The following is a 25,957-nucleotide window of genomic DNA, read 5'->3' as shown; positions in this document are numbered from 1 at the left end:
GACTAAAAGAGGGGCAGGATAGGACATCAGATGCACTCCTTTGGGTTGAATAAATGATTTATCTCTCTCCGTGGTCAACTGTTCTGTCAATCAATTGGTCAATCTTTTTGCCATAAATAAATAGAGGCCCGATCTGAGTTGTTGCCAGACCTCTCCACGTCACCGTCAACTCCGCCGACCAGCCCCTATGACGCAAATTCGATTCTTCAGAATTTGATTACTGTTCTCCTAGCAGCAGGATATTATCCTGCTAGCATGATCGCGGATTTTTTTTCAACATAAGAGTCCCCTTGCAAAGAAACACTAAACTGGGAATATCAACAACAAAAAATTGCTTTGCACTATAGTGCAATATAACTGTTTTTCACAGCACTGAAACCACCTTTGAAAAAATAAATGGATCATTTGAAATCTTCACTTTAATAGTGTATTATTTATATCAACATTTCTTTTGAAAGTTTACACAAATACTGTTATGTTGAAAGCATTTGTGTAGGCTATATTTAAAGAAATACACTTTTAATGAAATACAAATGTGTTATTGGACATACTCAATAGAGTCTGCAAAATTTAAATGGGTCTCTTGTGCTGAGCAACGGGTTTAATACAGAGTGCTGGTGAGTCCTTAAAGGCTCTGCATGGTCATTTACTGCGATGCAGCCTCCGCAGACGTCAGGGCTTTCATGCTTCTTGTGCTTAGCGGAGCAGAGCTATTGTGAAGGAAGTTGTCCTGGAAGTAAGTTTGTGTTTATACAGGATGTACTGCCACCACCTACCGTCAACTAATCATGTCAATGCAGAGCTATACAGAGTCTTCCGAGCCCTCCGCATTGTTAAAACATTTGAGAGGCACACGGCGATGCAGTGCGAAGCTTGATTTGGCCTCTGCATGCATCGTGTCACACCTTCCATACGAAGCCTCCGACCACATTTTCGGATCAAGCATAAATTGGCTTTAACTCCACCCACTCTGTTCACTGCAATGCAATACATGGTATATGGGATACTTATTGACTCCAGTCCCCCTCCAAAACAAACCATATTCGGTTAGAGACTCTACTGAGTATTTTTCACCCCACTTTAGCTGAGACAGGTAGAAAAGTTTTCCCTCTACAGCCCAATATTCTCAACATACCAATGTCAACATATTTGTTCATTATTTGTCTTTGAAAAAAATTAAAATTAAAATATTTGTTTTCAGAAATTACTTATTGAATTTTTATGTTGGCACAATAAAAGTGGCCATAGATTAAAATTAAATCTTTTTTTGAATGAGTTATCCAGATTGCAATGCTTTCAAAATGCAGGCTATTATTTTTTGAAGGTTTCTTCGTTACCATACGCAACTGACGTCATCTTTCGTGCTGCTGGCAGAACACTAGTGAGATTTTGGAACGCTTCAGAGAAAGCCGGGTGGACGTCTGGCTAGTGACAACAGCTGATGAGCAAGATAAACCACATTGTCGCCTCTGACTTGTAGAAATTACATTTACGAGAAGACAAAGAAGATTATGGTTATATTTTTTAAAAATGGCACATAATAATAATACGCTATTACATCTCTTCGCAGGGGGGTAAGTGTTCCTTTACGAATTTTTTATCTGGCTAGCATTAGTATACCTGAATATTTTTTAAATAGTCTAGCGGCTTCTGCTTTTGTCGTGGTAAATTATGTTAGCTATTGTGTTAGATTGATGGGTACTCGGCAGCTTGCGTTGACGTTTTAGGATATTTGAGCCCCATCTTGACCAAACGGGTCATATTCTCGCCATACCGAAATGTGATGAACAAGATAACGTTACTCGCCCTCAACTCAAGGAGTGAGAAGGCCTCGCTCGCTACAGCATGAGGTTGCGAACTAACTCTAATGGTGTACAGTGTGATTTTAGCAATTTTGCCAAAGGTTACAGAACAGTATTTTAACTGGCTAACAAGTGTTTATTTTTTACTGTATCATTCGTCTAGTTATGCAATGTCAGGTGGCCAACTATTGTCCTTCTCACCGCTAGCTAGGCTAATCAACCGGATATTGATTTATGAAGCGTCGCTAGTTTACCCATCCATCTAGCGTTAACTTTATACAGGAAATGTGGAAATCCTAGCCATTTGTAATGACCTCTATTTCTACGAAGGTCCTAACACTTGAGATATGAACTCGAATACAACCAAGAGTATTAATGTTTTCATTTGATGTGGCATTAGCTAACTGGCAAGTGTCGCAGTCTATTCTGACCTTAAAATATGTCCTCCAGTTACATAATCTTTCCCAGTCAATCAGTCATCCATGTGACCATGTAAAGTGCTGCAGCTAGCAAGCTGTCTCGTGTTAGCTACTGCAGCTTAGAATAGAGGAATCTACCATATTTATAGCTAGCGATATATTATATTCTAAGATGTATACAAGATTTTCAAAAGTTACCTAAAATGTATTTGAGCTAATATGTAGCTAGCAATTCATGAGAAAATATTATCCGGCTTGAACTTGGAAGTTTATCAAGATTTTTTGGAAGCTAGTAGGGGTTTTGTCACTCAATTGACAGCTATTGACATTTGGAAAAGCACTATTCAAAACCTAGACCTGATATTCCATTTAGTTGGGGATATATGATCCTGTATTGGACCCACAGAGGAATAGAAATGGCAGTCATATAGTTATGTCTATATAGGCCCAAAATTTCTTAGAACAGCCAATGTTAAGAAGTACCATAGTGGTGAGGATAATGGTAATAACGCTTACTTTATTTATAAAATCAGAACATAATATTACAGTTGAAAAAATATATATTAGTCGCTATTAGTAGAATAGAGCAAACCTCATAAATGACAAGCTCACACTGAATATCATTGTCAAGGCAATAGTACATTTATTTTGGGATTGCGATCCAAGAGTCTAGCCTGCCTTTCCAAGCTGCACACTGACTGCAGACATGACATCGAGAACTGTATTTACACAGGCTGTTACATGCCATGGTCTCTTCTGAGCTAGTAAATTAATGCTCTATTTAATGGTGGCTTCTAGTTTCACATTTGAACTGATTCAAAATGTTAACTTTGGAGGACACCATGATATGGCCTGTTGCCATACCGTGTTTAGCATGCATATCACTGTCACATGTAGCGTTATGCAACTCTGTCTCGTTCACAGTATGGTTTTTCCTCATTGTGTCCCAGACCGCTAGGAGATGCTTATGATAAGCCGAGTGAATGGATAGCTATGTGTTTGTTATCGGACACAGTTGCATTCGGCACAACGTGCCCTTTAAAAGTCTAGTCACTCTAACAGAGCTCCAGAGTTCCTCTGTGGAGATGCGAGAGAACCTTCCAGAAGGACAACCATCTCTGTAGCCCTCCACCAATCAGATGTGATATATCAGAAATTGTGTAATATAATTGTCAATCTAAAATATTGTCATATAATTATAAATAGTTTATATCGGTTTGATACAAATGTTCTGTCTAAATAGCATCTAAAATATGTAACATACTATAAATGTCACAGAGTACAGTTACATGCAGTAATGTGATTATTTTGGATAGTCAGATTCTAAGTTTAAAACTTTTACATGCTTTGTAAGAGGAACGAATCCCATGATACTCCTGTTTTACATGGACATATCTGAAATCAGGCTACTTTATGCCGCTTTGATAGATGCAGAAAATCGCCAATCTGAATAAATGTTCTTCCACAGCCAACGTGCTATTTTTGGGAAGCATATTTTATTCTGAGTTCAGAAATGTAACGTTTGTATGTGAAAACAACTTCTAGTACGCATACATTCAGTTGTTCCCGAACTCACTTCAGGCACGCCAAAGAGGGAGGCTGGTGCTAAGACATGTTCCGAACTCACTTCAGTCACGCCAAAGAGGGAGGCTGGTGCTAAGACATGTTCCGAACTCACTTCAGTCACGCCAAAGAGGGAGGCTGGTGCTAAGACATGTTCCGAACTCACTTCAGTCACGCCAAAGAGGGAGGCTGGTGCTAAGACATGCACAGAACAATCTAAACGCTACATTTTTAGAAAAAAAAGGCGTTTTGCATGTCCTAATCATTTGAAAGATTGCTCAGAAAAACAGGTGTTTTTAATCGGGGTATGTTCACTTAGATTTTTGCCCTTACACCGGTTTTAAGATAATCAGTGTAAGGTGTCATCAGCCGATGTTAGTTTATGGGTGAGGATTTAGCGGAATTGTTTGAATGGAATGTTGGCATATTGGCAGTTAATTTGAAAAGTTGAATCATTAACGGTATCATTCCTAAAACTGGCCGGCTAGCCTTGGTAACAAAGATAAATTCCTCAAATTCATTATTTTACACTATCTTATCACAGCACTGGCAAACCATGGTTGACGAGATCCCTGACCAAAACGGCCGACCTAAATCTGTCTCAAACATATCCGGCCTGCGGTGGTTTGAGTAAAAAAAAAATATATATATAATATTATCCTGAACGAAAATATGAATGCAACATGCACAAATTAACAAATATTTTACAGAGTTACAGTTCATATAAGGAAATCAGTCAATTGTAAAAAAAAATATTTAGGCCTTATCTATGGATTTCACATGACTGGGCAGGGCAGGGGTGCAGCCATGAGTGGTCTTGGGAGGACATAGGCCCACCCACTTGGCAGCCAGGCCCAGCCAATCAGAATTTGTTTTTCCCCACAAAAGGGCTTTATTACAGACAGAAATACTCCTCAGCAGGTCTTGCGCCTCCCATAGTCTTGGCTGTGTGGCGTTGTTACACGTGGTCTGCAGTTGTAAGGCTGGTTGGACGTACTGCCAAGTTCTCTAAAACGACGTAGGAGGCAGCTTATGGTAGAGAAATTAACATTAAATTCTCTGGCAACAGCTCTGGTGGACATTCCTGCAATCAGCATGCCAATTGTCCGCTCCCTCAACTTGAGACGTGGCATTGTTGTGTGACAAAACGGCACATTTTAGATTAACCCTTTATTGTCCCCAGCATAAGGTGCACCTGTGTAATTATCATGCAGTTTAATCAGCTTCTTGATATGCCACACCTGTCAGGTGGATGGATTATCTTGGCAAAGGAGAAATGCTCACTAACAGGGATGTAAACAAATTTATACACAATTTAAGAGGTTCTTCTACATATGGAACATTTTATAGGATTTTACAAATTTTATCTCATGAAACATGGGACCAACAATTTACATTGTTGCGTTTTATATTTTTGTTCAGTGTACTATAAACGTGTGTGTGTGTGTGTGTGTGTGTGTGTGTGTGTGTGTGTGTGTGTGTGTGTGTGTGTGTGTGTGTGTGTGTGTGTGTGTGTGTGTGTGTGTGTGTGTGTGTGTGTGTGTACACATACACACACAGTGCATTCGGAAAGTATTCAGACACTTTCACGGTTTCCACATTTTGTAACGTTACAGCCTCATTAAAAAAAATACTCATCTACACACAATACCCCATAATGACAAAGCAAAAACAGGTTTTTAGAAAATTTTCCAACGGAAATATCATATTTATGCAAGTATTCAGACCCTTTACTCAGTATATTTTTGAAGCACATTTGGCAGCGATTACAAACCCAGAGTCTTCTTGGGTATGACGCTACAAGCTTGGCACGTGTATTTGGGGAGTTTCTCTCATTCTTCTCTGCAGATCCTCTCAAGCGCTGTCAGGTTGGATGGGGAGCTATTTTCAGGTCTCTCCAGAGTTGTTAGACCGGGTTCAAGTCCAGGCTCTGGCTGGGCCACTCAAAGACATTCAGAGACTTGTCCCGAAACCACTCCTGTGTTATCTTGGCTGTGTGCTTAGGGTCGTTGTCCTGTTGGCAGGTGAACCTTCGCCCCAGTCTGAGGTCTCGTGCGCTCTGGAGCAGGTTTTTGAGGATTTCTTTGTACTTTGCTCCATTCATCTTTCCCTCGATCCTGACTAGTCTCCCAGTCCCTGCTGCTGAGAAACACCCCCACAGCATGATGCTGCCACCACCATGCTTTACCGTAGGGATGGTGCCAGGTTTCTTCCAGACGTGACACTTGGCATTCAGGCCAAAGAGTTCAATCTTGGTTTCATCAGACCAGAGAATCTTGTTTCTCATTGTCAGTCCTATTGGCAAACTCCAAGCACGTTGTCATGTGTCTTTTTACTGAGGAGTGGCTTCCGTCTGGCCACTCTACCATAAAGGCCTGATTGGTGGAGTGCTGCAGAGATGGTTGTCCTACTGGAAGGTTCTCCAATCTCCACAGAGGAACTCTGGCGCTCTGTCAGAGTGACCATCGGGTTTTTGGTCACCTCTTAGAGCAGGCCCTTCTCCCCCGATCGCTCAGTTTGGCTGGGCGGCCAGCTCTAGGAAGAGTATTGGTGGTTCCAAAATTCTACCATTTTAAGAATGATGGAGGCCACTGTGTTCTTGGGGAACTTCATTGCTGCAGACATTTTTTGATAACCAATGCACATGAGCAAAATTTTCAGTGTCATTGCCAAGGGTCTGAGTACTTATGTAATTAAGGTTTTCTGTTTTATTGTTAATACGTTTTTACAAATGTCTAAACCAGTTTTCGCTTTGTCATTATGGGGTGTTGTGTGTAGATTGTTGGAGGAATACGTCACAGAATACGTCTGTAATGTATCCACACAATACCTCATAATGTCAGTGGAAAAATGTTTACAAATCAATTAAAAATGAAAAGTAAGTATTCAAGCCTAAAGTCAGGTGGTAAAAATGTGCTCAAGTCCCACAATAAATGACATACACCCACTCTGTGTGCAATTTAACATGATTTTTGAATGACTTCCTCGTCTCTGTACCCCACACATAAAATTATATGTAAGGTCCCTCAGTCGAGCAGTGAATTTCAAACAGATTCAACCACAAAGACCAGGGAGGTTTTCCAAAGCCTTGCAAAGAAGGGCACCTATTGGTAGATGGGTAAAAAATGTTTTAAAAAATACATTGAATATCCCTTTGAGCATGGTGAAGTCATTAATTACACTTTGGATGGTGTATCAATACACCCAGTCACTACAAGGATACAGGCGTCCTTCCTAACTCAGTTGCCGGAGAGGAAGGAAACCGCTCAGGGATTTCACCAGGAGACCAACGGTGACTTTAAAACAGTTACATAGTTTAATGGCTGTGATGGTAGAGCTGAGGATGGATCCTCTTAAAAATCTATGGTAAGACTTGAAAACGGATGTCTTGCAATGATCAACAACAGACTTGGCAGAGCTTGAAGACTTTTAAAAAATCCAGGTGTGCAAAGCTCTTAGACTTACCCAAAAAGACTCGCAAGCTGTAATTGTTGCCAAATGTGATTCTTTTTTAGCATGTATTGACTCAGGGGTGTGAATACTTATGTAAATTTAGATTTTCAATACATTTGCAAACATATCAATAGACATGTTTTCACTTTGTCATTGTGGGGTATTGTGATGTCATTGTGGGGTATTGTGATGTCATTGTGGGGTATTGTGTGTAAATAGGCAAGGGATTTTTTTTGTTGATATTTAATATATGTAACGTAACAAAATGTAGAAAAAGTCATGTAATATGCATACTTTCTGAAGGCCCTGTACGTTTTTAAAGTTAATATTAATATATATTTTTTTTTTATCACTAAAACCAAATCCGAACTGTGTCTAGCTCGCTAATAATCACCGAAACAGCAATAAAAGAACTTCTGGACCTTGTTGGAAGACGGAATGCGGGGCCCCCTCGGTGCAAAATGAATATAATTCCCTCTGTCACGCCTTGTCTTGGATGGACAGGGGTTGTAGAGAGGTTAATATCTTCTGTGACGCAAGACTTCCTCACTTAAATTTTTTATTTTTTTTAGTTCATCCATTTAAGTGCATGATTTGGACATTTTTAAACGGCTATGTAGGCTTAGGCTGTAAAACCTCTTCTCTCTGTAGCTTTAGTCAAATTAGAGCTTCTTGGTTCAATGACCTTTTGTACCAGATGTGTATAGAGTAAATGTGAGAGCCTGTTCATGACACTGACTCGTTTAGTAATGCCATAAAAGTACTGTGAAGCTGCTACTGTTCTTTATATTGATGGTAAATTACATTTCCTGATAGAGGGAGAAATAAAAAAACTATTCTGCGGAAATCCAGGAGAACTGTGACCCAACTGAATCTCACTGATAACACTGCAACAGACAGCAGGACTACTTCACCCGGTATAATCATACTACACTACAAATTGCACAAATGTAAATACATGTTTTTGTATTTTTATAGTCTGCCATGCCCTGACAAAAGGCTGGTTCAGGTGCATAGGGCAACAACTAAGGCTCTCCACTTTCTGAAATCTATTTGGTAACCCTTTCCACCGTTATTGGAGCTCAATCTCCATTGTCATTCGCCATGTTAATTAATTAATGCCGTATTAATGTTTTCCTATTCTCTGTGTAGATGTTGTAAACCTGACTTTAAATGACCTGAGATTAGTAGTATATTATTACTGTATTATAAATGTTACTGTATTTTCCCATCTTTCTCTCTGCAGATGTAGCGGCACGGTGGGAGCCATCGTGACCTGTCCTCTGGAGGTGCTAAAGACCAGGCTGCAGTCGTCAGGCCTCGCGCTCCGGCCCGTGTTCCAGGTCCAGCTGGGTACGCTCAATGGTACTGGAGTCATCAGACCAGGCTCGGGCACCGTTACACCACCTGGCCTGGTGCAGGTCTTACGGTAAGGGATTGTCCCTCTTCTTATTCTTAGCGTGTTGCTAGTCTACTATGGGTCTTACGGTAAGTGGTTGTCCCTCCTTCGTATTGGAATGGGGCTAGTCTACTATGGGTCTTACGGTAAGTGGTTGTCCCTCCTTCGTATTGGAATGGGGCTAGTCTACTATGGGTCTTACGGTTAGGGGTTGTCCCTCCTTCGTATTGGAGTGGGGCTAGTCTACTATGGTTCTTACGGTTAGGGGTTGTCCCTCCTTCGTATTGGAGTGGGGCTAGTCTACTATGGTTCTTACGGTTAGGGGTTGTCCCTCCTTCGTATTGGAGTGGGGCTAGTCTACTATGGTTCTTACGGTAAGAGGTTGTCCCTCTTCTTATTCTTAGCGTGTTGCTAGTCTACTATGGGTCTTACGGTAAGTGGTTGTCCCTCCTTCGTATTGGAGTGGGGCTAGTCTACTATGGGTCTTACGGTTAGGGGTTGTCCCTCCTTCGTATTGGAGTGGGGCTAGTCTACTATGGTTCTTACGGTTAGGGGTTGTCCCTCCTTCGTATTGGAGTGGGGCTAGTCTACTATGGTTCTTACGGTAAGGGGTTGTCCCTCCTTCGTATTGGAATGGGGCTAGTCTACTATGGTTCTTACGGTTAGGGGTTGTCCCTCCTTCGTATTGGAGTGGGGCTAGTCTACTATGGGTCTTACGGTAAGGGGTTGTCCCTCCTTCGTATTGGAATGGGGCTAGTCTACTATGGGTCTTACGGTAAGGGGTTGTCCCTCCTTCGTATTGGAATGGGGCTAGTCTACTATGGGTCTTACGGTAAGGGGTTGTCCCTCCTTCGTATTGGAATGGGGCTGCTACAGGTCTTGTGGTAATGGCTTCACCATGTTGTGTACAGTGCTGTGAAAAAGTATTTGTACCCTTTCTGATTTTTGATACTGAATGTTATCATCAGATCTTCAACCAACACCTAATATTAGATAAAGGGAACCTGAGTTTACAAATAACAAAAACAAATATACTTAATTAAATAAAATAACAAAGGTATTCAACACCCTATTCCACTCAATTAGTATTTATTATGGATCCCCATTACTTCCTGCCAAGGCAGCAGCTACTCTTCCTGGGGTTTATTATGGATCCCCATTAGTTCCTGCCAAGGCAGCAGCTACTCTTCCTGGGGTCCGGCAGAATTAAGGAAGTTATACAATTTTAAAAACATTACAATACATTCATTACAGAATTCACAACACACTGTGTCCCCTCGGACCCATACTCCACTACCACATATCTATCTACAACACAAAATCCATGTGTACGTGTGGTTACAGTTTGAATCTTTGTCTTGAGTGGACAGCCTGATGAAAGCTAGTTAATATTTAAATCAACCAGAAAATATACCTCTCTATTGGTATCACATACACTATCAAGCATTTCATACATATTGTCCAGATAGTGACTGTTAATAACTTCTTATGGCTGAAGGGGCAGTATTGAGTAGCTTGGATGAAAGGTGCACAGAGGTGCCCATATTAAACGGCCTTCTCCTCAGTCCCAGTTGCTAATATATGCATATTATTAGTAGTATTGGATAGAAAACACTCTGAAGTTTCTAAAACTGTTTGAATTATGTCTGTGAGTATAACAGAACTCACATGGCAGGCAAAAACCTGAGAAGTTCCACTTCCTGTTTATATTTTTTCTGGGGTGCCAGATTTTCAACCAAGGTCCCATTGAAATCACAGCGAGATATTGATGAGTTTTCACTTCCTACGGTTTCCACTAGATGTCAACAGTCAATGGAACTTTGTCTGATGACTCTAATGTGAAGGGGGGCCGAAGGAGACAGGAATTAGTGACCACTGCCAGGAGGTGATCACGCATTGAACACGCGCGTTCACGTGATAGGCAGCTCCGTTCCTTCGGTCAACTGAGTGTCGATGAAATTCTCCGGTTGGAACGTTATTCAAGATGTATGTTAACAACATTCTAAAGATTGATTCAGTACATCGTTTGACATGTTTCTACTAACTGTAACGGAACTTTTGGACATTTCGTCACGTTATAGTGGACGGTAGTGGACGCGCTTTGTGACTTTGGGTGGGGCGTTTGGTAAACACGTCCAAAGTAGCTATATGGACATAAATAACGGACATTATCGAACAAATCAAGCATTTATTGTGGACCTGGGATTCCTAGGACTGCATTCTGATGAATTCATCAAAGGTAAGGAAACATTTATCATGTATTTTCTGGTTACGGTTGAGTCCAACATGGCGGCTAATTTGGCTATTGTTCTGAGCTCCGTCTCAGATTATTGCATGGTTTATTTTTCTGTAAAGTTTTTTTGAAATCTGACACAGCGGTTGCATTAAGGAGAGGTATATCTATAATTCCATGTGTATAACTTGTATTATCATCTATATTTATGATGAGTATTTCTGTTGAAACGATGTGGCTATGCAAAATCAATTGATGTTTTTGCAACTAGTGAATCTAACGCGCCAATGTAAACTCAGATTCTTTTATATAAATATGAACTTAATCAAACAAAACATGCATGTATTGTGTAACATGAAGTCCTATGAGTGTCATCTGATGAAGATAATCAAAGGTTAGTGATTTAATTTTCTCTATTTCTGGATTTTGTGAAAGCTATCTTTCGCTGGAAAAATGGCTGTGCTTATTGTGGTTTTGTGGTGACCTAACATAATCGTTTGTAGTGCTTTCGCTGAAAAGCATATTTGAAATAGGACACTTTGGTGGGATTAACAACAAGATTACCTTTTAAAATGATCTAAGACACATTTATGTTTGAAGAATTTTAATTATGAGATTTCTGCTTTTTGAATTTGGCGCCCTGCACTTTCACTCGCTGTAGTCATATCATCCCGATACCGGGATGGCAGCCATAAAAGGTTAACACTTGGTGGTCTATAGCAGCTTCCCACCAGAATGGGCTTTAGGTGAGGCGGATGAACCTGTAGCCATATTACTTCAACAGTATTTAACATGAGATCCTATCTAAGCTTTACAGGAATGTAGTTCTGAATATATAAACAGCAACTTGTTGTGACATCTTTAGCTGCAATGACTCCAACCAAATACTTCCTGTAGTTGTTGATCAGTTTTCTCACATCGCTGTGGAGGAATTTGGTCCCGCTCTTCCATGCACAACTGCTTTAACCCAGAGACATTTGTGAGTTTTCAATCACGAGCTGCTCCTTTCAAGTCCTGCCACAACATCTCAATTGGAATTAGGTCTGGACTTTGACTGGGCCATTCCAAAACGTAAAAATGTGTTGCTTTTTAACCATTTTCATGTAGACTTGTGTTTTGGATCATTGTCTTGCTGCAGAATGTAGCCTTCCGGATCTGTGGTTGTGCCAGGCCACCCACGGGGCTGCCAGGCCACAAGGGATGACTAGGCTAAGAATGTTTTGTCCTATGTTCCCTGGTCAGAAGTAGTGTACTGTAGGGCATAGGGTGCAATTTGGGATGCGGCCCTAGTTGTGTGAATAGGCCTGTGTCTTTACTCTACCACTCTGTCTAAAGAGGGTGAGGAGGAAATGGGCCTGTCTAAAGAGGAGGAAACGGGCCTGTCTAAAGAGGAGGAAACGGGCCTGTCTAAAGAGGAGGAAACGGGCCTGTCTCCTACCCTGCCTGACGCGGGCCCGTTGTCTGATGGGGGCCCGTCTATACACTAGCATATTCTGGCTCTGACGTCTGACGCTATTAATTTAAAGGCCATTACCGTTATCCTGTTTTATACACAAATACTAGAGATGAAAGAGTATCTTGTTCTAATCTAAGAGCTGTTTGCCAGCTGTGGGGAACGCACGCACACGCACTGACGCACAGTGCAGCGAGGACACTTATGTAAGTGCTGATGCCACCTGTGGAAATGTCCCTCACCCCCGAGGCCCAGGGAGGGTTGCCTCAGAACACAGACTGGGTGAGAGTGATGGTGTGACTGTGCCTCTGCCAAAATTTGAACACGAGGAGGGAGCCGCGCCGACTGACATCCCCGAAATGTGGTTTCTCATGTTTCTCGCCTCAAGGGTTTAGTGCTGGAGGCCTTTGGCTGAATGTGACTGAACCAGTCTGGACTGGACTCAGCTGAATGGTTCAGAGGGGAATGGCTCAAATAGTATTCTCAACCTGTTCACCCAGTGCAGTTTTAAAAATGTTACCTTTGAAACTGACCAACAATGGCATTTGGAGGTGAGCCATTGTAATTCCAAGTGACTCTACAACCTTCGAGCATCCATTTTGGTTAATTTCGACAATAATTGTTGAATTGAACCTCTTCTCTCCAAAATCCTTGTTTATCCAGTGGTGTTGTCTGTAACGACAGTATAAGGTTGCTTGAAGGTTTGTAGAGTCACTTGGAATTACGACTCGCTTCCAAACGCCGTTGTTGGTCTGTTTTCAAAGGTAAAATGTTAATACTCTTTGAACTCTGTAAATCCATATCCTGTTGAGTCATAACATGTTAACTTTTTTAAATCCTTTTATTTCCTTAGCCTGGAGGGTGTTTTAAAAAAAATCTATTGGAACAAAATGACGTCGTTACAGGGTGGGAAAACAAACGGTGGGAATAACAGAGTCCTTTTAAATAAAGTTTGTTTTACAGCAGAGTGCGGGACTAATGTATCAGTCCTGTTGTGTCCCTGTGTGTCCTCTCACCCGGCCTGTTTGTCTGCTACTGGACTGTGTGTGTGTGTGTGTGTGTGTGTGTGTGTGTGTGTGTGTGTGTGTGTGTGTGTGTGTGTGTGTGTGTGTGTGTGTGTGTGTGTGTGTGTGTGTGTGTGTGTGTGTGTGTGTGTGTGTGTGTGTGTGTGAGAAGTCAATCCCACAGAGGCGACAGAGTTCACAGTGCATCTCCAGTTTCAAAGGGTACTGGGCTGAGAGTAGGGTCTTGTCCAAAACAAACTCTGTAGAGGTGGGTGATATGGAGGGGGGGGAAAGAGATTCATATCACGATTAATTAACTGAATTATCACTAACGATAAATTGAACAATATACCCATGGCAGTAGCCACTGTGTGGCCAATGCAGACGTCGGATTGACCGTACAAACGTCTTGAACCCTACCACAGTGGTCCCTGCTACTGAATACACATCCTAAATAGATGTTCTTGTCATTCAAACATTTTTTTAAAGTGTATATTCAATTAACTGGTTTGTTTTTCTTCACGTTTTTAGGTCAATTCTAGAAAAAGAGGGACCACGGTCGCTTTTCCGGGGACTGGGTCCCAATCTTGTTGGGGTGGCCCCTTCAAGGTAAGCCTGCTAAATGAGACACGGACTGCATTTGAAAGGGTGGATTCGTTTTGGTGTAAGTAATGTTTGGGTGTGGATGTGTTTTGTATGTCCACACCCGTAACAACCTACACACTCACCCTTTTATCATGTCATTACCGAGGACCAGCTTTTAGACTGCAACATATTATTACTGCTGTGTTGTTTAATTAAGTCATACGAGGTCAGAGCGGTGGGGTGAGGGAGGACAGAACGGTGGCCGTAAATGGGGATTCGACAGTGCATTCGTAAAGTATTCAGACCCCTTGACTTTTTCCACATTTTGTTACGTTTCAGCCTTATTCTAAAATGTATTAAATTGTCCCCCCCCCATCAATCTACACACAATACCCCATAATGACAAAGCAAAAACAGTTTTTTTGAAATTTTTGTAAATGTATTAAAAGTAAACAATTAAAAAATCACATTTACATAAGTATTCAGACTTTTTGCTCAGTACTTAGTTGAAGCACCTTTTGCAGCGATTACAGCCTCGAGTCCACAAAATGTGGAAAAGGTGAAGGGGTCTGAATACTTCCAGAATGCACCGTATACAGTACATGGTATACAGTACATGGTATACAGTACATGGTATACAGTACATAGTATACAGTCCTCACTAAGGAGTTTGTCTGTCCCTCTCTCTCTGCATTATGCCATCGCCCAACTTACAAGCGCTGCCATTCAGATAAGACATTTCTACACTCCTTGGGTTTGTACAGTAACGTAGTATACAGTCCTCAGTAAGCAGGGTGGGAATGGGGGGGGGGGGGGGGTCACTCTGGAAACTCACCAACGTACCGTCAAAATTATTTCACTCCCAGAAATAGTTAGCATGGGGCAGAGGGATGGTCAGCTGTCAGACAGCTGACCCGCCCCTATGCTATCAGCCAGCTTCCAAACCCTGCCTTGCATTCAGAATGAGAATAGCACTAGTCCAGACCCATCTCTCTCTCGACCACCCCCTGGCCCTGCCTCGGTGCTTATTCAACCCATTCTGCTGCTGCCTGTGATACACACACACACACACACACACACTGTATGGGATAGACTGTTCCAGAAGCATAGCAGACTGCTCTGGACAGGACCCACGTGGCACGCTTAGCTGGCTCTGTCAACGGCTGCTGTTACTGCTTCACAGGTTTCAGGCAGTGCCTGGAAACATGATGTTACATAAACACGCACTGCCGCTTTTATAAAACACAGTGAAAGATGGACACCCACTCACTGAGAAATATACTGGTAGATGCATTTGTTTTATACATTTTAAAGAGGGAATCTGATTTCTCACCCTTTTTTTTTTAATCTTCTGTTTTTCTTGTAGAGCTATTTATTTTGCTGCCTACAAGAGGTCTAAGGAGACGTTCAATGGCATCTTCGTCCCTAACAGTGGAGTGGTGCACATGTCCTCAGCTGGCTTTGCAGGTGAGACCGTCTGAAGCAAACCACGGAGACGCCGGCGTAGGGGGGACGGAGACGCCGGCGTAGGGGGGACGGAGACGCCGGCGTAGGGGGGACGGAGACGCCGGCGTAGGGGGGACGGAGACGCCGGCGTAGGGGGGACGGAGACGCCGGCGTAGGGGGGACGGAGACGCCGGCGTAGGGGGGACGGAGACGCCGGCGTCTGTGGGAGCACTCTACCCTCATTCTGTATGAAACACAAAGCAATAGAGCCATCTAGGTTCTATGCCTGCTGGGTAAACCATGTAGGTTCTATGCCTGCTGGGTAAACCGTGTAGGTTCTATGCCTGCTGGGTAAACCGTGTAGGTTCTATGCCTGCTGGGTAAACCGTGTAGGTTCTGTGCCTGCTGGGTAAACCGTGTAGGTTCTATGCCTGCTGGGTAAACCCTGTAGGTTCTATGCCTGCTGGGTAAACCCTGTAGGTTCTATGCCTGCTGGGTAAACCCTGTAGGTTCTATGCCTGCTGGGTAAACCCTGTAGGTTCTATGCCTGCTGGGTAAACCGTGTAGGTTCTATGCCTGCTGGGTAAACCGTGTAGGTTCTATGCCTGCTGGGTAAACCGTGTAGGTTCTATGCCTGCTGGGTAAACCGTGTAGGTTCTATGCCTGCTGGGTAAACCGTGTAGGTTCTATGCCTGCTGGGTAAACCGTGTAGGTTCTATGCCTGCTGGGTAAACCGTGTAGGTTCTATGCCTGCTGGGTAAACCGTGTAGGTTCTATGCCTGCTGGGTAAACCGTGTAGGTTCTATGCCTGCTGGGTAAACCGTGTAGGTTCTATGCCTGCTGGGTAAACCGTGTAGGTTCTGTGCCTGCTGGGTAAACCGTGTAGGTTCTGTGCCTGCTGGGTAAACCCTGTAGGTTCTGTGCCTGCTGGGTAAACCCTGTAGGTTCTGTGCCTGCTGGGTAAACCCTGTAGGTTCTGTGCCTGCTGGGTAAACCCTGTAGGTTCTGTGCCTGCTGGGTAAACCGTGTAGGTTCTATGCCTGCTGGGTAAACCGTGTAGGTTCTATGCCTGCTGGGTAAACCGTGTAGGTTCTATGCCTGCTGGGTAAACCGTGTAGGTTCTATGCCTGCTGGGTAAACCGTGTAGGTTCTATGCCTGCTGGGTAAACAAGAGTAAAGTTTTTGTTGCGCCCAAATGTGATGACATTTTTTTGGCATTTTGTCCACCAAAATGTGTGTGTGTATATATAATCCACGTATTTATTATATAACTCTATAACTGTAATGTGTTGTATAATGATTGAATTTCTGCTCTGTCAGGAATCCTGGAGGATTTGCCCTCCCTGACCTGTTCTTTCCCTGAACTCCCATCCAGAGATATATAAAATGAACTCTGTCCCTTTCTCTTGCTCCATCCAGTGATATGACACAACTCTCTGTTTCTACTTCCTGTTTCAGCCTTTGTTACTAACTCCCTCATGAACCCCGTCTGGATGGTTAAGACCAGGATGCAGCTGGAGAGGAAGTATGTACATTTATATTATTCTACACTTCCTATTTCATTTACTTTTATTAAGTCTCTTTAAAAGCTTTTTAAAGTCTTTAAATGCAGACATATTTTAGATGCTAGTTTTGTACTAATGGTGTCAGAACATTCATTAAAGGGTTACTGTAGGTAGTGTGTAATTACAGTTCTGTCACCAGTCACCACCACCATTTGAATGTGATCTTTGACGGGCCCCCCCATCTTGGCTGCTGTCCTGTCCTTGAGTTACGCAGTTTGCGTTTTGTAACGTGACCACACGGATCCATAAATACCCTAGCTGCTGACGCATTAGGCTGCGTTGGAGGGAGAGGCTATATTTACACAGAAGCTGTATCCCAAATGGCGCCCTATATAGGGGCACTACTTTTGACCAGAAACATGTTCCACAGTAGTGACCCTATGTAGGAAATGAGGTGGCGTTTGGAACGCAGGGAGCAATAGAACCATGTGAGTTCACCGTTACAGGGAACAAGCATGTCTGGTGACCTATTTACCCTGCAGACTTGTTCATATAGGTAGTCATTCAAACTATAGTTAACTAGTGGGGGGGGGGGGGGGGGGGGTAATATGGTAGATAAAAAATAGGAATATATATTTCAATAGTATCATGCTAAATGCACATTTCATACGTTATTTTTTATTTTTTTTAAGTAACTGGACATTACAATACAGGATGTCTCTTGATTATTTGTCACAAGACTGGAGTGTGATGTGTGACACTTGATCTGCTTGAGGTTGTGTTTGCTGGCTGTTGTGCCTCTGACACCTCTGTTCCTGGTCATCTGCATTAGGGCACACATTAACAAAATATAGCAAAACCTCTCTTATAGAACAAGTTCAGATAGTAGGTTACCACCCACAAAATGACGTTCCTGCAGGAAAAAATGTTTTGGATCCAGATCCTCTTCTCTAAATCTTCTGCCAAAAAACACTTTGTGCCACCTGCTGATGTCGGGTTTTAGATCAACACTGACTGTCTTTTCCTCCAGGGTACGAGGGGAGAAGAAGACCAACGCGCTGCAGTGTGCCCGTTACGTTTACAAGACCGAGGGCATGAGAGGTTTCTACCGGGGCCTGACGGCGTCCTACGCCGGCATCTCCGAGACCATGATCTGTTTCCTGATCTACGAGACGCTGAAAAAACGGCTGAACGAAGCGCGCTTCGCTTCGCCGAACAGCGAAACTGAAAAAGGGGCGTTGGATTTCCTCGGCCTGATGATGGCGGCTGCCTTCGCTAAGGGTTGTGCTTCCTGCATAGCCTACCCGCACGGTAAGCGTGGGGAGTCATGGGTATGAGACAAATAAATGCTACGGTATTAACTTGTCATACCTCAAACTACAACAACACACGTTGACGTAAGAGGCAAAACAACAGCTTTTTAAATGACGATGGCCCAATCTACAACTGTCTACTGTACAGTAGCACAGCATACACCCATGACTCAAATGTTAACTTGAGTGAGACGCCTTTAGTAAAACTCAACACATTTCCTTTCCGTCTTTTAGTCAAAATACTCTAAACTGCGTTCAAAATCACCTTTTAATTCTAATTTGTCTTAATTTCTCCCCTTCTCTCTCTCTCTCTGCGTTTCTTCCATTCGTCAGAGGTGATTCGGACAAGGCTGCGAGAAGAGGGCAGCAAATATCAGTACTTTTTCCAGACGGCACGGTTGGTTGCAGTGGAGGAGGGCTATGCTGCTTTTTACAGAGGACTCATTCCTCAGCTTATCAGACAGATCCCCAACACAGCCATCGTCCTCTCCACCTACGAACTCATTGTCCACCTGATGGAAGACTCCTCGCAGTGATCGACACCCAACAACAACAATGACGACAACAACATGGTAGCTAAGGAAAAGACCAGTTTTGGTCGGCCCATCCTAGATGGAAGGGCAACACAATGTAGTTATATCCCAAGGCACGTTGGGCAAGAAAGAGACAATTGTGAAATTGCAGAAGAAACTAAATTTCTGTTTTGTTGGAAAGACTGGTGTAGAGACTGTTGGTTTCTCTTGAAGGAATTTGAAGGCAGGTTTTACTGTTATCCAATGAACTGTAACTGATTTTTAGGATACATCCTAAATAGCAAACTATCCCCTATTTAGTGCACTACTTTTGACCTGGGTCCATAGGGCTCTAGTCAAATGTAGTGCACTCTATAAGGGGCCATTTTGGACTCTTGACACACTTTGTTTGTTTTAATTGATGCATGTTATTTAGAAGTTGTTCAGAAGAATTTAAGCTCTCAAGAATTGTGGTACTACTGACAGGACAACTCTAGCCTGAGTCCCACATCTGTGTTGTATCGCCAACTCCATTGCTGTCATGAGTTGAGTTGGCAAGACGGCACAAACGTATCTGGGATTCAGGCTAGGACCATATGAGAATAACTAGTTGTTGTTATACAAGATAAAGAGGTCATCTGAATAGAATAGGACTGTTTTAAATTGGAACTAAATTATTTTGTATATTTTGTTATTATATTGTCTGACTTTCTCTGATGCTTATCAATGTTGAATGTCCAAAGATCCGTCAAGGTCTTGGGCTACAGGTTATTTCGTTTTACGCTAATTAAGGAAGATCAAGGCTTAGCTAGAATTGTTCCTTGTGAACCACCGCACACCATCCATCATGATAGTTCCTGCTTATTCATTTACTACCATAGTGATTTTTGAAGTATTATTTTAATTAATTATTTTCCATGACAAATACAGGTTAATTTATATATTGTGTTAAAGAACATAATCGCCTTTTTCTTTTTACAATATAATGACAACGTGAAAGCTTATTTGACCAGGGGCTCAATAAAAGTTTGCTCAAGCGTTCGGTTCATTGTTTTTTGAAGGGTGTAAAACTACAGTAATCTGGTTGAGAAAGATGGACTGGATGAGTGGTGTTCAGATTTCACTTGGTGGTCTATAGTAAAAAGGTGCTGAAAATGTCAACTGGGTTTCCTCACAGCTTCACAATACAAATCAAACTACACTTAAATAAATACTTTTCACTTTTGATTGAACCACTATGCCTGATTGAGAGTATTACATGACTGTACTTTGAAAGGTAAATATTAGTGATTGTCTATTCATCTTTATCCAATGCCATTTCTGATTACCATAACATGTTGTGTAAACTGTTTGGAGAGGATTCTGTGGACACTAAAATACTGTGGCTTGCAAAGTCTACCCCTGCTAAAATAATTACAAGTAAAATACATTTAGTGGATTTGGAATGCAATCCCATGGGTTTGTATCCAAAGTCTAACATTTAATTGTGATTATAATACATTGTATGAATGAAGGTATCAGTACTTATCACTGTTCATACAGTGTGTCAGTAATCACTGTTTATACGGTAATCACTGTTCATACAGTGTGTCGGTAATCACTGTTCATACAGTGTGTCAGTAATCACTGTTCATACGGTTTGTCGGTAATCACTGTTCATACAGTGTGTCAGTAATCACTGTTCATACGGTTTGTCGGTAATCACTGTTCATTCAGTGTGTCAGTAATCACTGTTCATACAGTGTGTCAGTAATCACTGTTCATACAGTGTGTCAGTAATCACTGTTCATACAGTTTGTCGGTAATCACTGTTCATTCAGTGTGTCAGTAATCACTGTTCATACAGTGTGTCAGTAATCACTGTTCATACAGTGTGTCAGTAATCACTGTTCATACAGTGTGTCAGTAATCACTGTTCATACAGTGTGTCAGTAATCACTGTTCATACAGTGTGTCAGTAATCACTGTTCATACAGTGTGTCAGTAATCACTGTTCATACAGTGTGTCAGTAATCACTGTTCATACAGTGTGTCAGTAATCACTGTTCATACAGTTCATACATTCCCTTATGGAATGAATTGATACAAACAAACTTTACAATTCGCTGAGGTAATTCAGTGATAATTCTTCTTCTGGTGTTCTCTGCAGGGCGCATCGCATAAAGAGTGAAACAATTCGATACATAATAGTGAATAAGGTTATCAAAACGAATTATATCCCAAGAGCAGTAAAAGAATATCAACTCTGCAAAAATAGAAACGTCCACTCACTGTCAACCTTGTTTATTTTCAGCAAACTTAACGTGTGTAAATATTTGTATCAACAACAGACACAAACTGAACAAGTTCCACAGACATGTGACTAACAGAAATTGAATAATGTGTTCCTGAACAAGGGGGGGGGGGGTCAAAATCAAAAGTAACAGTCAGTATCTGGTGTGGCCACCAGCTGCATTAATTACTGCAGTGCATCTGCTCCTCATGGACTGCACCAAATTTGCCAGTTCTTGCTGTGAGATGTTACCCCACTTTTCCACCACGGCAACTGCATAATCCCGGACATTTCTGGGGGGAATGGCCCAACCCTCACCCTCCGATCCAACTGGTCCCAGACGTGCTCAATGGGATTGAGATCCGGGTTCTTTGCTGACATTCCTGTCTTGCAGGAAATCACGCACAGGAAGAGCAGTACGGCTGGTGGCATTGTCATGCTGGAGGGTCATGTCAGGATGAGCCTGCAGGAAGGGTATCACATGAGGGTGGAGGATGTCTTCCCTGTAACGCACAGCATTGAGATTGCCTGCAATGACAACACACTCAGTCCGATGATGCTGTGACACACCCCCCCCAGACCATGATGGACCCTCCAAATCCATCCCGCTCCAGAGTACAGGCCTCGGTGTAACGCTCATTCCTTCGACGATAAATGTGAATCCGACCATCACAGGCCTCACAGGCCTACAAGCTCTCAGTTCAGCCTAACTCAGCCTATTGCGGACAGTCTGAGCACGGATGGAGGGATTGTGCGTTCCTGGTGTAACTCCGGCAGTTGTTGCCATCCTGTACCTGTCCCACAGGTGTGATGTTCGGATGTACTGATCCTGTGCAGGTGTTGTTACACGTGGTCTGCCACTGCGAGGACGATCAGCTGTCCGTCCTGTCTCCCTGTAGCGCTGTCTTAGACGTCTCACAGTACTGACATTGCAATTAATTGCCCTGGCCACATCTGCAGTCCTCATGCCTCTTTGCAGCATGCCTAAGCCACGTTCACACAGATGAGCAGGGACCCTGGGCCTCTTTCTTTTGGTGTTTTTCAGAGTCAGCAGAAAGGCTTCTTTGGTGTCCTAAGTTTTCATAACTGTGACCTTAATTGCATACCGTCTGTGAGCTGTTAGTGTCTTAACGACCGTTCCACAGGTGCATGTTCATTAATTGTTTATGGTTCATTGAACAAGCATGGGAAACAGTGTTTAAACCCTTTACAATGAAGATCTGTGAAGTTTTTTTTGATTTTTACGAATTATCTTTGAAAGACAGGGTCCTGCAAAAGGGACATTTATTTTTTAGCCGAGTTTACATACGTACATATATACTGTATACATACACATAACATATACAGAAAAATTAAACAAGGCATTTGAACCCAGTCTGGCACAAAAAGAAGATTCAAATGGGAGACAAGCCTATACACAATCTATATATACCTCCGGTCAAAAGTTTTAGAACACCTACTCATTCAAGCGTTTTTCTTTATTTTTACTATTTACTACATTGTAGAATAATAGTTAAGACATCAAAACTATTAAATAAAACATATGGAATCATGTAGTAACCAAAAAAGTGTTATACACTGCTCAAAAAAATAAAGGGAACACTAAAATAACACATCCTAGATCTGAATGAATGAACTATTCTTATTAAATACTTTTTTCTTTACATAGTTGAATGTGCTGACAACAAAATCACACAAATTATCAATGGAAATCAAATTTATCAACCCATGGAGGTCTGGATTTGGAGTCACACTCAAAATTAAAGTGGAAAACCACACTACAGGCTGATCCAACTTTGATGTAATGTCCTTAAAACAAGTCAAAATGAGGCTCAGTAGTGTGTGTGGCCTACACGTGCCTGTATGACCTCCCTACAACGCCTGGACATGCTCCTGATGAGGTGGCGGATGGTCTCCTGAGGGATCTCCTCCCAGACCTGGACTAAAGCATCCGCCAACTCCTGGACAGTCTGTGGTGCAACGTGGCGTTGGTGGATGGAGCGAGACATGATTTCCCAGATGTGCTCAATTGGATTCAGGTCTGGGGAACGGGCGTGCCAGTCCATAGCATCAATGCCTTCCTCTTGCAGGAACTGCTGACACACTCCAGCCACATGAGGTCTTGCATTAGGAGGAACCCAGGGCCAACCGCACCAGCATATGGTCTCACAAGGGGTCTGAGGATCTCATCTCGGTAACTAATGGCAGTCAGGCTACCTCTGGCGAGCCCATAGAAGGCTGTGCGGCCCCCCAAAGAAATGCCACCCCACACCATGACTGACCCACCGCCAAACCGGTCATGCTGGAGGATGTTGCAGGCAGCAGAACGTTCTCCACGGCGTCTCCAGACTGTCACGTCTGTCACATGTGCTCAGTGTGAACCTGCTTTCATCTGTGAAGAGCACAGGGCGCCAGTAGCGAATTTGCCAATCTTGGTGTTCTCTGGCAAATGCCAAACGTCCTGCACGGTGTTGGGCTGTAAGCACAACCCCCACCTGTGGACGTCGGGCCCTCATACCACCCTCATGGAGTCTGTTTCTGACCGTTTGAGCAGACACATGCACATTTGTGGCCTGCTGGAGGTCATTTTGCAGGGCTCTGGCAGTGCTCCTTCTGCTCCTTCTTGCACAAAGGCGGAGGTAGTGGTCCTGCTGCTGGGTTGTTGCCCTCCTACTGCCTCCTCCACGTCTCCTGATGTACTGGCCTGTCTCCTGGTAGCGCCTCCATGCTCTGGACACTACGCTGACAGACACAGCAAACCTTCTTGCCACAGCTTGCATTGATGTGCCATCCTGGATGAGCTGCACTACCTGAGCCACTTGTGTGGGTTGTAGACTCCGTCTCATGCTACCACTAGAGTGAAAGCACCGCCAGCATTCAAAAGTGACCAAAACATCAGCCAGGAAGCATAGGAACTGAGAAGTGGTCTGTGGTCACCACCTGCAGAACCACTCCTTTATTGGGGGTGTCTTGCTAATTGCCTATAATTTCCACCTGTTGTCTATTCCATTTGCACAACAGCATGTGAAATGTATTGTCAATCAGTGTTGCTTCCTAAGTGGACAGTTTGATTTCACAGAAGTGTGATTGACTTGGAGTTACATTGTGTTGTTTAAGTGTTCCCTTTATTTTTTTGAGCAGTGTATATAATATATAATAGATTTTTCATTTGAGATTCTTCAAAGTAGCCACACTTTGCCTTGATGACAGCTATGCACACTTTTGACATTCTCTCAACCAGATTCATGAGGTAGTCACCTGGAATGCTCTTAAATTAACAGGTGTGCCTTGTTAAAAGTTCATTTGTGGAATTTCTTTCCTTCTTAGTGTGTTTGAGCCAATCAGTTGTGTTGTGACAAGGTAGGGATGGTAAACAGAAGATAGCCCTATTTGGTGAAAGACCAAGTCCATTTTATGCAATGGACATTAGACCGGTGGAAATCTATCCTTTGGTCTGATGAGTCCAAATTTGCTATCTGGTTTGCGCTTAGTGGGACTATCATTTGTTTTTCAACAGGACAATGACCCAAAACACACCTCCAGGCTGTGTAAGGGCTATTTGATCAAGAAGGAGAGTGAAGGAGTGCTGCATGAGATGACCTGGCCTCCACAATCACCCGACCTCAACCCAATTGGGATGAGTTGGACCGCAGAGTGAAGTAAAAACAGCCAACAAGTGCTCAGCATATGTGTGAACTCCTTCAAGACTGTTGGAAAATCATTCCAGGTGAAGTTGGTTGAGAGAATGCCAAGAGTGTGCAAAGCTGTCATCAAGGCAAAGGGTGTCTACTTTGAAGAATCTCAAATATAAAATAATATTTTGATTTGTTTAACACTTTTTTGGTTACTACATGATTCCATATGTGTTATTTCATAGTATTGATATCTTCACTATAATTCTACCATGTAGAAAATAGTAAAAATAAAGAAAAACCCTTGAATGAGTAGGTGTGTCCAAACTTTTGACTGGTACTGTATATGGCTACATGTACACCTGCTTGCACACAGATAGCTTCTTCTTTTTGGTACAGAAGATAGGCTATTTTCCTCTACAATTTGTGCCTGGTTAGTCCCACTGAGGTATATAGGTTCATCCACTGACATACAGTATGATATGGATACATTGTAGCAGAGTAGCTAGTGGTGAATGAGTGACCTCTGTCTGTAGGATGATGGTCACGCATAGAGAATACTAATTCTATAGTCACATGTCATTGACTTCAGAGAAAACAACCTCTGATCAAATAAAACCCAATTTTATTTGTCAAACACTTTGTAGACTACCAATGAAATGCTTACTTAGGGACCCTTTCCAACAATGCGGGGAGAGAAAAAAAATAGAAAAAATAATAACACAAGGAATAAATATACAATGAGTAATGATAACTTGGCTGTACACACTGGGTACCAGTACCGAGTTGATGCGCAGTGGTACAAGGTAATGGAGGTAGATATGTACATAATAATAAAATAAAATTGTATTTGTCACATGCACCGAATACAACAGGTATTCCTTACAGTGAAACCTTACATTGAAATGCTTAAATACAAGCCCTTAACCAACAATGCAGTTTTAAGAACAGAAAAAATGTAAGAGGTAAGAATAACAAATAATTAAAGAGCAGCAGTAAAATAACAATAGCGAGACTATATACAGGGGTTACCGCTGCAGAGTCAATGTGCGGGGGCACCGGTGTCGAGGTAATATGTACATGTTGGTAGAGTTATTAAAGTGACTATGCATAGATAAGTAGAAGGGGGCATTGCAAATTGTCTGGGTAGCCATTTGATTAGCTGTTCAGGAGTCTTATGGCTTGGGGGTAGAAGCTGTTTAGAAAACTCTTGGACCTAGACTTGGTGCTCCGGTACTGCCTGCCATGCAGCAGCAGAGAAAACAGTCTATGACTAGGGTGGCTGGAGTCTTTGACAATTTTTAGGGCCTTCCTCCGACACCGAGTTCCTGGATGGCAAGAAGCTTGGCCCCGGTGATGTACTGGG

At 42.6% G+C, this 25,957-nt stretch overlaps 1 protein-coding gene across 1 annotated transcript; it reads left to right on the top strand.

Annotated features, from left to right (window-relative positions):
• The first annotated feature begins 1,348 nt into the window (after nt 1-1,348).
• Nucleotides 1,349-19,919, top strand: LOC139557879 (solute carrier family 25 member 33-like). Its single transcript, XM_071373165.1, has 7 exons — nt 1,349-1,574; nt 8,484-8,666; nt 13,858-13,935; nt 15,278-15,378; nt 16,816-16,882; nt 17,893-18,173; nt 18,509-19,919. The coding sequence occupies exons 1-7, from the start codon at nt 1,531-1,533 to the stop codon at nt 18,709-18,711; spliced, it is 957 nt and encodes a 318-aa protein (XP_071229266.1). The 5' UTR covers nt 1,349-1,530; the 3' UTR covers nt 18,712-19,919.
• Nucleotides 19,920-25,957: the final 6,038 nt, after the last annotated feature.

Source organism: Salvelinus alpinus, chromosome 28 (genome assembly GCF_045679555.1).
Source record: "Salvelinus alpinus chromosome 28, SLU_Salpinus.1, whole genome shotgun sequence".
In the NCBI taxonomy this organism is placed as follows: Eukaryota; Metazoa; Chordata; class Actinopteri; order Salmoniformes; family Salmonidae; genus Salvelinus; species Salvelinus alpinus.
Note: the sequence above shows the minus strand (reverse complement) of the source record. Positions and strands in the feature narration are given on the sequence as shown.

Bases quoted from the DNA above. Each gene is read 5' to 3' on its own strand.
- LOC139557879 (XM_071373165.1), top strand. From the start codon at position 1,531: ATGGCACATAATAATAATACGCTATTACATCTCTTCGCAGGGGG. The intron at 8,667-13,857 runs GTAAGGGATTGT...TCACGTTTTTAG, and splicing joins GGCCTGGTGCAGGTCTTACG to GTCAATTCTAGAAAAAGAGG. The intron at 15,379-16,815 runs GTGAGACCGTCT...TTCCTGTTTCAG, and splicing joins GTCCTCAGCTGGCTTTGCAG to CCTTTGTTACTAACTCCCTC.